The sequence below is a fragment of the Helianthus annuus genome, chromosome 16 (assembly GCF_002127325.2).
Source record: "Helianthus annuus cultivar XRQ/B chromosome 16, HanXRQr2.0-SUNRISE, whole genome shotgun sequence".
In the NCBI taxonomy this organism is placed as follows: Eukaryota; Viridiplantae; Streptophyta; class Magnoliopsida; order Asterales; family Asteraceae; genus Helianthus; species Helianthus annuus.
In genome coordinates, this window is record NC_035448.2 from 185,425,567 (window position 1) to 185,440,138 (window position 14,572).

General features: G+C 39.2%; 1 protein-coding gene across 1 annotated transcript; it reads right to left on the bottom strand.

Moving 5' to 3' along the window:
* Window positions 1–5,216: 5,216 nt before the first annotated feature.
* LOC110920185 (trans-resveratrol di-O-methyltransferase) lies at window positions 5,217–6,415 on the bottom strand. The gene is made up of 2 exons (XM_022164413.1): window positions 5,624–6,415; window positions 5,217–5,522 (listed from the first exon to the last, which is right to left on the bottom strand). The coding sequence occupies exons 1-2, from the start codon at window positions 6,413–6,415 to the stop codon at window positions 5,217–5,219; spliced, it is 1,098 nt and encodes a 365-aa protein (XP_022020105.1).
* Between the last annotated feature and the right edge of the window lie 8,157 nt (window positions 6,416–14,572).

Here is a 14,572-nt window from a genome sequence, read left to right on the forward strand (position 1 = left end):
CATAACAATGGACTTTGTTACTAAGTTACCCAAAACCAGAAAAGGTAATGATGCGATTTGGGTAATTGTGGATCGATTAACCAAATCTGCTCATTTTCTACCTATGAAAGAAACCTTTAGCATGGAAAGGTTAGCCAAGTTATATGTGGATGAAGTAGTATCCTTACATGGAGTCCCACTATCCATTGTATCAGATAGTGATAGTCGTTTCACTTCCCGTTTCTGGACAAGCTTCCAAGAAGCAATGGGAACCCGACTCAATCTAAGTACTGCATATCATCCACAAACAGACGGACAAAGTGAAAGGACGATTCAAACTCTAGAAGACATGCTCCGAGCATGTGTAATTGACTTTGGTGGTAACTGGGATAACCATTTACCATTAATCGAATTCTCCTATAACAATAGTTATCACTCAAGCATCGAAGCCGCTCCATTCGAAGCACTGTATGGACGCAAGTGCAGAACTCCCGTATGTTGGGCAGAAATAGGAGAAAGTCAATTATCAGGTCCAGAAATCGTACAAGAAACCACCGACAAGATAACTCAAATCAAGGAAAGATTGAAAACAGCCAGAGATCGTCAGAAAAGCTATGCAGACAATCGCCGCAAGCCACTAGAATTCCAGATAGGAGATAAAGTACTTTTGAAAGTATCTCCTTGGAAAGGAGTAGTACGATTCGGTAAGAAAGGAAAACTGAGTCCAAGATATGTTGGACCATTCCTAGTGATCCAACGAATAGGACCAGTAGCTTATCGCTTACAACTACCAGAAGAACTAGCTGGAGTACATGATGTATTTCATGTATCCAATCTCAAGAAATGTCTATCAGACGAATCCCTGGTAGTACCTCTTCAAGATGTGGAGGTAAATGAAAAGCTGAAATTCATAGAAAAACCTTTACAAATAGAAGATCAAAAAGTCAAGTTTCTCAAGCACAAACGATTAGTACTAGTGAAAGTCAAATGGAATTCGAAGAGGGGACCAGAATATACTTGGGAACTGGAGTCAGAAATGAAGCGGAAATACCCTCATCTATTTTAGTGAATCTCGAGGACGAGATTTTTCTTAAGGTGGGGAGGATGTAATAACTCTCATTAAAATCCATAAATTAGGATGATAATTAGTCAATAAGGAAACCCTAATTGAGACACCCAAGTAATTCTGCACTAACCCTAAAATTTTCAGAACAATCGGAATCAGGATCTGGGCCCCTAAAACTCAAGGGGAGTAAACCATAGTGATAATTATCCTTATGTCTCGTTGTACATATTGAATTTCGAATTTAGAGTGAGTCATACAAGCTAGTCCCGAACCCAGCTAGTCTATGTAATTAGACTGCACCCTTTACGGACCGTAAAGGGAAAAGCCATACGGTCCGTAAGCCAGTCTCAAAAATCACTATAAATAGCAGACATTGGCACTAGCTTACAGAAGTTGAAACGACGCAAAAATACTCTCTGTACGTCGAATTAGAGCTATAATATTACAATTAAACACACACTAGTATCGAAGTGCTGCCACAAAACAGGGTAATAACTCGATCGCTATTACGATTCATTTTCCGACTGATCAATATATCCAATGGATGTTTAAGTGCCGCCCACATAGGGTTATACTTTGTCGTTCGTCGTTAAATCGATGGATGTTTAAGTATTGCACTTTGTCGTTCGTTGTGAGAATTTGATCTCGTGAGTTATCGTAACTGCTGTATTGATCACTAACCCGGTTTTGTGTGCATTATTATTAAATTAGGTTAACAAGGCTAAATCATATTCCGCCAGTGTTAAATCTGCAATGTGAGTCATTCTCTTTTTATTAAATGTTTTACAATACTCCAAATTATTTTCAGAATTATAATTACAGTGATTAAGTTTATGTAATCACCAAATTACAGCCAGTATGTGGGGTATTGTGCACATTACTACTGTTTTAATCACGTTAGGTGGGCGAACCTAAAATTAAGTGATATACGTCATTCATTGGGGCAGCCAATGGTGATATGACCACAGTCACAGATCCGGTCGAGTGACAAATACTGTGGGTAGTTGGTAGATATCAGAAACATATGTAAAAACTCTTAATACTGTAAATTATAATAAATGAGTCATTTTAGTAAACTGAATGATTCACTCAGTATTTCCCCGCTGACAAAACCTTTTTCAAACATGTTTCAGGTGATCTATTGTAATTCAGGAAAAGTGCTGGGCAGCAGTACAGGCTTAAAGTAGTGGCTCATTATAAAATAAAGAAATATGTTTTGTAAAAATAAAGATTTCTCAGTAAAATCTTGTTACTGTAAATTATCGGGGTTTTATCCCGAAGTGTGAAATAAAATAATCGGGAAAAGTTTTTAGCTTTAAAACGATCCTGATGATACAAATTCCGCTGCTAAAATCACATAAATAAATATCACGGGATTTCTGTCCCGCGGCTCCTGAAACGGGTCAAACCGGGTCGGGGGCCATGACAATTACTATACGACAAAAAAAAAAAAAAACACATTTAGACTACGGGCGTAATTTGGTGAGGCTACTCGGTATGGGTGAGACTCATCCTTGGAGGATGACCCTCCACGTCAGCACCACGTAGATCGGGTGTGAGGATGGAGTTAAGGAAATGGAGGATGAGCCTAATATATATATATATATATATGTATATGTTGTATGTATATGTGTGTGTATAAAGAAGAAGAGAGAGGAGCGGCTTCAACGTCTTCTGGCCGACGTTCACGATGACGATGGGGCTTTGGAAATGGTGTGCCAACCACCACTTGTTTCCATTGTCTCTATCTCTCAAGCTTCAAACTTTTCTGAAGATTGTAGGGTTTCTCAATGGACGGCGGAAAGGAAGCAGAGTAACCAACATCACAAGTTTCATAGGATTGTAAGATTAAAAGATTGAATAATCGATGTAAAAAACAATTAACATACCTGGAGTCAATTCCACTGGTTACAATTTAGGGCTTCCAATAATCAATTTGATGAGAATCACCCTGCTAGAGATTGAGTGTTTCAAATAAAATCGCAGATGTATGAAATTGCCAGAGAATCACCTCACCTATATGATAATAGGGTTTGTAAAATTGAATGTGGGTGAAAGATGATAGCTAGAGCAAAATGTGTGATGTTTGTAAAGAGAAATCAATTTGACTGGAGAATGATTTCAACTGATTGAGAGAATTGATTACTTTCCAAATTGAAGAAGAGCGTAGGTAGGAAGAAGGAAATACAATTGGCGCCCAAATCCCAATTCTCTGGCCAAAGAGAATAGCCACATCAAGGTCAAATAGTTAACAGTATTTTGCTTTAGTATAAGAGATAGATTTTATTGACTTTTCATAAGAAGTAAGGACAAGTTGTCACCAATTACTCATGAAATTAATTAGTTGTCACATTTTTTTTATATTGTCGTATTTAATTTCTTAGTTGTCCCATAGATGGCAAATTAGTAAAAAAATCATATAAAAGGGAGTTAGACTACAATTTTCTCTCAAATATTTATTTTATCTTTTGTATTTTTGTTGTACCTCACTTAGACTATGAGTACTGGTTCGACAAACAACATGCTCTTTTTCATCACGTGTCTGCCACATCATCTAAGCCATTTCATTTGGTGAAATGGTGTAGTAGTTTAATTAGCTCTTCAATGATTAGTTATTAATTGCTTAATGAATAATTTTTATTTTTATTTATAATTAATTTATAAATTACACAATGATGTTTAAAACAATATAAAAAATGTTCAATTATACAAGAAATAAAAGATTACAACCGACTGAATTAAAAACAATACATAAATACTAGAATACACGGCCTAAACATGAACGCAAAATTCTCCAAGCTGCAAGATGACAGAAGCTTGTGTTATGATGTTTTTCGTACTTGACACATGCTGCTTGAATCGCTTGATCTTCAGTCATCCCTCTTCGTGGTTGAGGGCGTTGATAAAGAGTCTCTCAAAAACCCCCACAACTTGCTCACACCGCCCTATATCTTCCGGTAATGTGATGCAAACTACGATTGTTTGCAGCCATTTGATGACGAATATGTGTCAAGATCGTGTTCCAAATAGTAGCATTATTTGGATGGTTCCCTAACTCCACAACATGCACCCAACTCGTTGCTAAATCAATATCATTTTCCTTGGTCCATCAGTTCGCCATGAAATTGGATGAATATATGAAAGAGATAATACTTTTGGAGAGTGTTTTGTAAATAAGTTAGTGACTTAGAATGGTGGAAAGGGTTGGTATTTATAGTATTAAATATAAAAGAAACTGACTTTAATGTGTGGTCTAGCGCACGAGCTAAGGCAATTTTTGCTCAGTCACGAACAAGGGGGCGGTGTTACTTGTGGTTGGGGTGTTCCACGCTCAAAAACGAAACCCACTACACATGGTCTTAGTGCACTATGCATTAATTGCATGAGCCCAACTAATTCCCATACGATGAAAGGTCACCCCCACCAACATGGAATCATTATTCCAGATTAGTTAGGCATGAATGCAATTAATTGCCATATGATGATTGCTAAAACAAAATCATCTTTCTCACCCCCTTTCATTAATTTGGACCAGGGCGTAATTTGGTGATAAGATGAGATTTAAGACCCTAATTTCTGGAAAATTACTATACGACAAAAAACAAAAAAAACATTTGGACTGCGGGCGTAATTTGGTGATAAGATGAGATTTAACAAGAAACTATTTCTTACAATTTACTGTATTGGGTTAGTTTCTTTTGTTGCGGACTCACAATTTTTAAGAACATCTTCAATAAAATCTTTTAGCCGAAACTCTTTAATGTGAATATTGGGTCTAGCTTTAGTAAAACTTTGCATATTTTATGAGGAGGACAAAGAGCGCCAAGTTCCACTTTCATTTGCAGATGTGCGACAGTTTTGCATGTGAGATATAATATGGTGAGATCGACTTTCATTTCTTTCCAAATCAAACCATATAAAAGTTTATATCTTCTCTTATTTTTAGAATTATTAGTTCTATAAATCGTTGAACATTAACAGTAAAAAAGTTTTATTTAATTCAAGGTAATCATAAAAAGCCAATATACTAGTACTATCTTATTTTTCATACACGGAACATGACAAAGAACGTCACCGTTGATACAAAATAACCACAAACAAGATGAAACATGCTAAGAAGTTTAAATATTAGGAGATTCAACCATCAGCAATTACTTGGAAGTAATGTAACTTAACTAGGGTAAACTTCAATGAGAGATCTTAACCCTAAAACCGGAGTTATTTTGTAATCACTAAAGCCGGCATCAAAGAATAACTTTGCCCACTCTTTTTCGCTCCTCTCTCTTCCAGTCACCAAAGTCATCATACACATATCCAAGAAAAGTTGAGTCTTGAGTAAATCATTCTCTCCTTCATCTACCTTCAAGACCATGTCTATAATGATTAACTTTCCTCCATTTTCCTTGCTTGGAATCGCTTCTCTGCATCGCTTCAGTATCTTCATACATTCTTCGTCACTCCAGTCGTGTAAAATCCACTATATTTCATAGAAGACAACATAAAATATAGATTGAAGTAAAGCGACCAAAAGAAACTATTGATTACATCAAAATAAGAAACTGATAAATTTTAAAATACCTTAAGAAAAACTGCATCAGCTTTAGGAATGGCTTCAAACATATCTCCACCAACATAACTCAAGTTCTTAGTTCCAACCAACCCATCAACTACATGAGGAAGATCAAAGTTGATGCACCTAATATTGGGAAAAGCTTTCGCAATAGCCTCGACAACAGTCCCAGTACCACCCCCAACATCGACTATGGAATCTATCGCTTCAAAAACACTCCCACAATGTTTAAGAATGACACTTGTAACAAGCCTTGAATCGCTAGCCATCGCTTCATTGAAGAACTGGTTAAGCTTTGACTCTTGGCTTGCCATATCCCAAAACATTTTCCCATGTGTTGTGTAGAACGGTGTGACATCGTCATTTTGGAACCATTTGCTCATTTGTTGCCATGGATCTAACATCACTGGATCCATCGCGGCTAGCAAATAGGACCTAAGGCTTAATGGATCTTCCTTTAGAAGCAATCGAGAAGCAGGAGCTAGCAAATAGCCTTCTCCTCCCTCCTCATCATTGTCTCCGGGTGTGGTTGAAACAGTTTGTTTCAAAAAGAATCCAGAGTGAATAAGGATGCGCATAAGCCGATAGACAAAAGGAGTTCTCTCCTTGTTTATGCCAAGGGCTTTGACTAACTCGGAAAGTAGCATCGGTGAACCATGGCGATTGATGATATCAGGTATCTTTAGCTGAACTGCACATTTAAGTGACATGGAGTTTATATAGCTGTAAATATGGTTCCATATGTGAGCTTGAGAATCAAGTAACTGATCTTTAGATAGCTCACCATTTTGCAAAGCCATCTCCAAGTTTATTCTTAGAATATCTCTATATATTAGAAGATAATTTGACATGTTTTGAACATACAACCCTTGTCAATGTATAGAAAAATATGTGAAGCTAGAGATATGATTGAGCTATACTTGATCATAATCTAAATAGGATACTATCCTTGCAATGCCATCCATTTTTACGTGTACAACTGGATCTTCCTTTCTTCATTTCTAAATATGTACAAGTAGAAGTATTTTCCATAATGATCTCCTTTAAATGGTTTTCATCTTCAATCATGTTTAAAATTCATCATCTTTAAATGTCTTACACGAACTTTAGTCATGCTATTTTGTTGGTGCACTTGTGTCTGTACTTTGTCTGTATTCGGTCTGTATGTAAACGATGTCCTTGTCAGTCCTGTAAGTTGACAAAGTCAACCGTCCTCCTGGTTTGACTTAGTCAACAGTTGAAAGATGTACTGTGTCGAAGGATAAGAGGTCGAAGGATAATGTGGATCCTTCGACCTCATCGAAAGATATGGTTCGAATCATAGACCTCGAAAGGTAATCTTTCGAGGTCCTTGATGATCTTTCGAATACTTGGTCTTCGATAGATGATCCTTCGGACCATCTATCAGATCCTTCGATCAGGCATGCTGGGCTGGGTATATATATACCCATGCAGTGTTGAGTTTTAGACAGATGCACACAGACAGAACACACACATCCGAGAGATATTGTTGAGAGCATTCTGTCCAGAAAACACACACACACTTTGAGAGTTTACAAGTTAGGTTTGTAAACATTGTGCTTGTAACCGAAACCTTCATTTGCATTAATACAAATTGTGTTAATCGGTGAACCCGTGTGTGCTTGTGTTCATACTTGTTTAATCCCGGTTTGCTTGCTAGCTTGGATTCCGCACTCGCTAGTGAGTTAGTATAACAAGGTTTGAGGTTCGTCATCCACCGGATAGGGACCTACAAGTGGTATCAGAGCTTTGGCTCTTTACCTTGTTTAAAACCGGGTTTTTTTTTACAAGTTTTGGTGTGTTGAAACACTTGGTTTTGCACCTGTTTTTACTTAGTTTCTTGCATTTTCTTTGAGTAAAAACGTGTCTAAACTAACCGGGAGTGTTTAAAGTGGGGTTGGGTAACTTAAAAAAACTTGTTTTTGAGTGTTTTGGTGATTTCCGGCATACTCCGGTAACTATTCCGGTCACCGGACTGTGTGGATAAGATTGTCCATATTTGGTAAACTTTCAGGTCATTTCAAAGTTGGTAGAAATCTGTGTCAGACCTTACCTCCTTTTGCCGAAAGTTGACTTACCAACTTGTCACCTTTTTACCAACCCATCACTTTGTGTCAGTGTGTCAGAACCTCTCGAAAGATATCCTTCGACCTCGAAAGACTATCTTTCGATCAAGGAAGGATCGAAAGATTATTATCCTTCGACCCATCCTTCGAAGTCCGAAGCATATCTTTCGATAAAGGAATCTTTTCGAAAGACAGGTGTCCGAAAGATAAGGATTTAACTCGAAAGATAAGGATCTTTCAAAAGGGAATCCTTCGAGTTCTTGAATCTTTCGAAATCATTGTTCGAGATTCAACAGTAATCTTTCGAGCACTGTTGATCCTTCGAACAAGATTTGATCTTTCGAAGTGTGGTCTGTTTATTGCTAACAAGTTTCTGTTTTCTTTTAAGATCTTTCGAACTAGGGTCCTTCGACTGTGTGTGATCTTTCGGGTGCTCATCATCTTTCGTGACTTGGACATAGAATTTATTTTTCTTGTCAAAGATGAATCCGAGTTGGTGGGGAAATCCGGCTCCAGACAGTGGAAAATACATGAATACCAGTCAATCTCCATCATGGGCCGAATCTCCGGTATCTACATCCTCACAAACAAATGCCACTCCAGCTGGTCAATGGGCGTTTGTTTCAAATCAAACTCCGAGTATTCAAAGTCTTCTACTAAGCGAAAGTGAAACCGGAAGTTTGAACAGGCATATGGTAACATAACTTGTTAACAAAACCTTGAACTCACCAGCGTAGTCTGACACACTTGTTGCATGCTTGTAGGTAATTATTGAAGGAACTTGGGAACTTGCCGTCTGATGCCGCTGGAGTGGTTGTGGTCATGATAAACATTCATATCGATTGGGTTTCGACACACTTATACATTTATACTTTTATGCTTCCGCTCAATACTTTGGTTTTGGTTTAACTTTCAAACGATACATTTCTTTCAATTGGGTAATTTATTACATTATGACTTGTGTTTGATATGATTGGTGGCTCTTTGTTGAATCGTTACGCCTCCATTAGGGACACGCCCTAGGTGGTAATTTGGGGGTGTGACAGTTTGGTATCAGAGCCACTGGTTATAGAGAACTCGGTTTTAAAACGTTTTCATAAAACCAGACTATGACCGAATTGATCCAAACGATGACCATGACACTCAGCTTCAGATTGCAAGGTTCGTTCCTCATTAGTTTACGCATTATATGCCTAGTAAACGTAACTATATTTATAGCATACACGATACGACATGGTAGACATCATGACACATTGATAGTGTAACATAACGCTTGCATCTAGTAAATCCTAATCTTGTTGGTAGTGCATATTTTGTGTTGATTGGGGTGGGAGAAACTTCAAACATAAGTTAAGAAGCATCGAGAGGAGCATGCAAACCGCCTTATTATCATGGGTGCACACATAATAATAACGCGTGGTGCATGCAAATCCCAATGAGGCTTAACGAGTGTAAGAGGGGTTCTTCCCTGTTTGTGTATGAACATGGTAGTTAATCGTCCCTAACGTGATAAACCTGAACACTTTTCTCGTTCTCGACTCCTAAATTTGTACCCTTCCCCTATTATAGAACCATGAGTGGACGAGGAAACGGACGTGGCAACATCAACATGACTCAGGCTGAGTTGACAGACTTAATCAACACCCGTGTGGCTGAGGCCTTAGCAGCCTATCAAGCTGGTCAGCAAGTGCAACCTCAACTCAACCAGCCTGCGTGTACATTCAAAATGTTTATGGACTGTAAGCCACAGACCTTCACCGGGACCGAAGGGGCTGTGGGACTTCTGAGATGGTTCGAGAAAGCAGAGTCCGTGTTTGCTATCTGTAACTGCCCCGCTGGGGACAGGGTGAAATATGTTGCGGGTACCTTGGCGGATGGTGCCCTAACGTGGTGGAATGCCCAAGTGCAGTTGCTGGGCATTGAGGCAGCAAATGCCACAACTTGGGATGATTTTAAAGAGCTGATCAGGGAAGAGTATTGTCCTCGGGATGAGATCCAGAAATTGGAAAACGAGTACTACGACTTGAAGATGGTTGGATCTGAAATCGAAGCGTATGTGAAGCGATCGTATGAATTGGCCGACATGTGCCCGAACTTGTCCCGGCCTATGTCTCGGAGGATTGAGCTATTCGTCAAGGGGCTGCCTTCGCGTGTAAAGAGTTTGGTCACCGCAGCCCATCTCAATGACTTGACACAAATTGTTCGTTTGACCCACAAGATTGTGGATCAAGAGGTGGAGAGTAACTCGTTACCACCGCGTGTTTCAGCCACTACTACTGCACCCACTGCCACTGTGTCCGCTAATGATAACAAGCGGAAGTGGGATGACTATGACAAAGCATCTAGCGCGGGTCATACTCAGAAAAGGCCAGACAATAGTAGCAACCGCAGTATCAGCCAGTCGTTTCCTGTCAATCAAGGCCAGGGAAGTAGCCAAAGTCAGGGTTCGTATGCAGGGAAGAAGCCGCGATGTAACAAGTGCGGCTATCATCACTTCGGGCAGTGTGGACGAACATGTAACAGGTGTGGTAAAGCAGGCCACGAAGCCAAAGATTGTAGAGCCCCACAGCCCAGACATCAGCAACAACAGAACCAGCTGAATCAGAATCAGAACAACAACAACCAAGGAAATGGGAACAACAATGGGGGTAACAACGACGACAATGGTGCTAGGGGACGTGTCTTCGTGATCGGTCAGGGTGAGTTTCTACTTGACGACTTTTATGTTACTGTTTTATTTGATTCGGGTGCCGATACTAGTTTCGTGTCTTTAAAAGTTAGTCAAATGCTTAATCGTACCCCAACACTTTTGAACACCAAGCACATAGTAGGACTAGCAAGCGGTAAAAGTCTAGAGGCCACACACATAGTTTAGGGTTGCAATCTTGTTCTTGCTGATCAGACCTTTTCTATCGACCTCATTCCTATCGTTCTGCGGAATTTCGGGACGAAATTCCCAATCAACGGGGGAAGGATGTGACACCCCAAGAAAAACCAGGAAACCACGCAACCTAACTAACTTCCTTAGTAACTACGTGCTAAATTTCGGGACGAAATTTCTTTCAAGTTGGGGATGATGTGACAACCCTAACTTTCAAGGTCAGTATCTATTCGTCACGTTATCTTGTTTCTCGTATTTCTCTTTCATATGTTCCCATGTCCTCGTGTTCGTATTATAATAGCCGTTTGGGCCGCACCTCAATTTTATGAAACCCGTCAACCCATTACTATATCGATTAGTCAACGATCATAGGCCCAATTCTTATGTCTAATACAAGTTGATAAAACCCATTAGATGGTTATTCAATTTACTATTACTATAGCCGGTCACTTTGACTATTATTATATATGGATTTTTCTTAGCCAAACCTTGCTAATACCCAACTATCGTGGCAGCCCAAATGTGTGGGCATAAGCCCACTTCGGAATATAGAGAACCGACCTCCCCCAAGGATTATATATTATGCATGCCTATTATACGTATTAATTATAATCGCAAAATAAAACAAACCCTACCGCATCATAGGCGACCCGCGACTGAAGAAACCCCCCCCCCCCTTCGAGATACCATATATCGGATCGATCTGTTCCTGGTTAGTAATCGTATTTACGTTAAATCATAACTATGTGATCTTATTCAGGAGCGTATTATGATTGTTATGTATGAATATCTGTGGTAAGAACATTAGGGTAATATAAATCAATGATGGGTCCTTGTCTGTTATGATATTCACGATTGCATGAAAGTGATTATATGTGAATCGTTTTCGATATAAAACAATGATATTCACGATTGTCTGTTATGATATAAAACAATGATGGGTTCTTGTGCTAATCGTTTCCGATGATACGGATCGGAAACGAGGTGTATTGATTTATTACAAGGATTGATTAAACGACTAATGATTTAACAAAACTACGGAATTCGAACTGCTAAAAATAATGTGAGCGGCTGTGAAACGTGACGGGGGTTGTGCGTTACGGTTCTCCGCCGCGGTTCGGGTTCCGTCACAAGACTTAACCCGGCGGAACTTCATGTTTCGCCGCAAATATTAACATTCGGTCTTTGTGGTGCTTGCTATTGTAAATTAATAATGATTCGTGTGATAATATGCTTTCTGTGAATCAAAGAAAAACGTTGTTGAATTTGTTAGTCTTGATGAAAGGCTGTTAGTCTTGTGTGAATGTGTTCCTGCTTTGTTGTCATTAATTTGTATGAAGGAAGCCGAGACATGTTTATGTACTGGTGTAGAGGATATTCATTGTGCTAATATCTTAGTTCGAATAAGACTCAAGGTGATCCATGGGGAATATTGATATAACAGTGCACATGTTTTTATGACCATGAGTTGTTAATAATGTCAATAATGAGTTCATAAAGGGCGTTGCATGGTAATATTGATTCGGTTGCTTGATATAGGAATGATGAATGATTCGATCTAGTGTGGTTCATGAACTAGCAATGATTGACACTATTTGATTGGTAATGATAATAACCTAAACTGTTACTTTGGTTCCTAAAAGATATCACGTGGATTGTTCATGATCTAAATTAATGTAAGCATTAATTATGGTTATCAGTTGTGTGGAAGTAACTGACCAAATCACATGGATTGATGGACCATGAATCAAGGTAGAATAATTATATTATTATTTGGGATTGAATGTTTGGCTAGATTATGCAAACTGTTACAATTAATTGGTATGGAATATTCGAAACATTGGGCCGAAGTCCTAATATACAGGGACTTAGTTAACAGTGTTGGAGTATACATGCGTTTGTAGTGGGCCGAGAGATAACACAATGGGCCGCATAGCAGTTGGGCGGGTTTTGTAGTTTGGGGCTCGGTTTGATGATTGGGCTGCAATAAGTTTAGTCCAACACATTGTTAGTATAGGGGCCGGGTAATCTACAAACTGCACACTCCTGGTTGCGTCCGGTCGCACAGTAGACCGCACACCTGGAACGTAGTCGCACACTTGAATGTTTGATGTACTGACTATTAAGTTGTTACATGTATGTGAACTTGCATGCTTACTTGAATGAAAACCGAACTGCTTGATAGGTGCCATTGTGAAATATGAACTTGTGACGTGAGTTTACTTATGGCACGAACACTTGCTGTAACTTGTGTAATGATGTGTGCCTTACTTGTTCGCTACTTGTATAATGTGTAAGAAGAATATGTGAAATATGTGTACACGAAACTGACTGCCATTGGTAATCATGTTAGGACATCTGTGATCAACTGTTAAGCGGTTAACTAAATCTTACCGAGCAAACCAAAGGTGAGTTCATTGCATTTTCTTAAGCATGCGTCCCGGTGGTTTGGGACAACTGGTAAACATTTGGAAGGGAAACATTGGGTAAATAACTTAAACGGTTTTGGTTATTGCCTGGAGGGCAATGGGGGTGATTAGTTGATAGCGCTATTAGGTGGGAAACCTCACACCGGGCCGTAAGGACGGGCGTGAACTAATTATCTGGGTATGGCTATGGTTGTTAGAGGCACACTCCTCGGATACATATGGGCACTCTCCCTAGGGTATCTAACGAAGGCAACATAGCAATCGGTCGTTAAGGGGTACCCACTCCCCGGATACATATGGGCACATTCCCTAGGGTATCTAGCATGAGCAACATTGTATCGCAGTGTTAAATCGTATTAACATACATATGGTAACATAACTTGTTAACAAAACCTTGAACTCACCAGCGTAGTCTGACACACTTGTTGCATGCTTGTAGGTAATTATTGAAGGAACTTGGGAACTTGCCGTCTGATGCCGCTGGAGTGGTTGTGGTCATGATAAACATTCATATCGATTGGGTTTCGACACACTTATACATTTATACTTTTATGCTTCCGCTCAATACTTTGGTTTTGGTTTAACTTTCAAACGATACATTTCTTTCAATTGGGTAATTTATTACATTATGACTTGTGTTTGATATGATTGGTGGCTCTTTGTTGAATCGTTACGCCTCCATTAGGGACACGCCCTAGGTGGTAATTTGGGGGTGTGACATCTTCTACGGTTCAGACCTTTTGTACAACACCTGCCAATGCTAGAAAGAAGTAGTATTGAAGAAACACAACTTAAAGTGCAGGTCCCTTTTGGTCAGAAATTCTTCAAGTTAAACTTTTGTACAACACCTGCCACTACCAGAAGGAAGGCCATACCTGCGACTACAAGAAAGAAGCAACGTTTTGTGTGTCATAGATCACAGTTTGTTTAAATATGCAATGTGATATGTCCATCAATGATAAATATGCCTAAAATATGTAATAAGACGTAGCAGCCTACACTTCTTTGTACTACCTGAACTATGTGTTTAACTTTATCTTCAATGATATAAAATTAGACCTTTAAAAATTCAGCACTAACATACCGCCGCAACGCGCGGGTCGACCAATCTCGTTAATTTATAAATTACACAATAATGTTTAAAACAATATAAAAAACAAATGTTCAATTATACTTGAATAAAAAAGATTATTACAACCGACTGAATTAAAAACAAAACATAAAAACTAGAATACACGGCCTAAATGTGAAGGCAAATTTCTCCAAGCCGCAAGAGGACAGAAGCTTCTGTTATGATGTGTTTCGTACTCGACATGTGCCGCTTGAATCGCTTGATCTTCAGTCATCCCTCTTCGTGGTTGAGGGCGTTGATAAAGAGTCTCTCAAAAACCCCCACAACTTGCTCACACCGCCCTATATCTTCCAAGATGTGATCCAAACTACGATTGTTTGGCAGCCATTTGATGACAAATATGTGTCAAGATCGTGTTCCAAATAGTAGCATTATTTGGATGGTGCCCTAACTCCACAACATGCACCCAACTCGTTGCCAAAGCAATA

What these genes read in the sequence shown, in the direction of transcription:
- LOC110920185 (XM_022164413.1), bottom strand. Translation starts at nt 6,415, where the DNA reads ATGGCTTTGCAAAATGGTGAGCTATCTAAAGATCAGTTACTTGATTCT. An exon ending in CTGATGCAGTTTTTCTTAAG is followed by an intron (nt 5,523 to 5,623) that starts GTATTTTAAAAT and finishes TATGAAATATAG; the next exon opens with TGGATTTTACACGACTGGAG.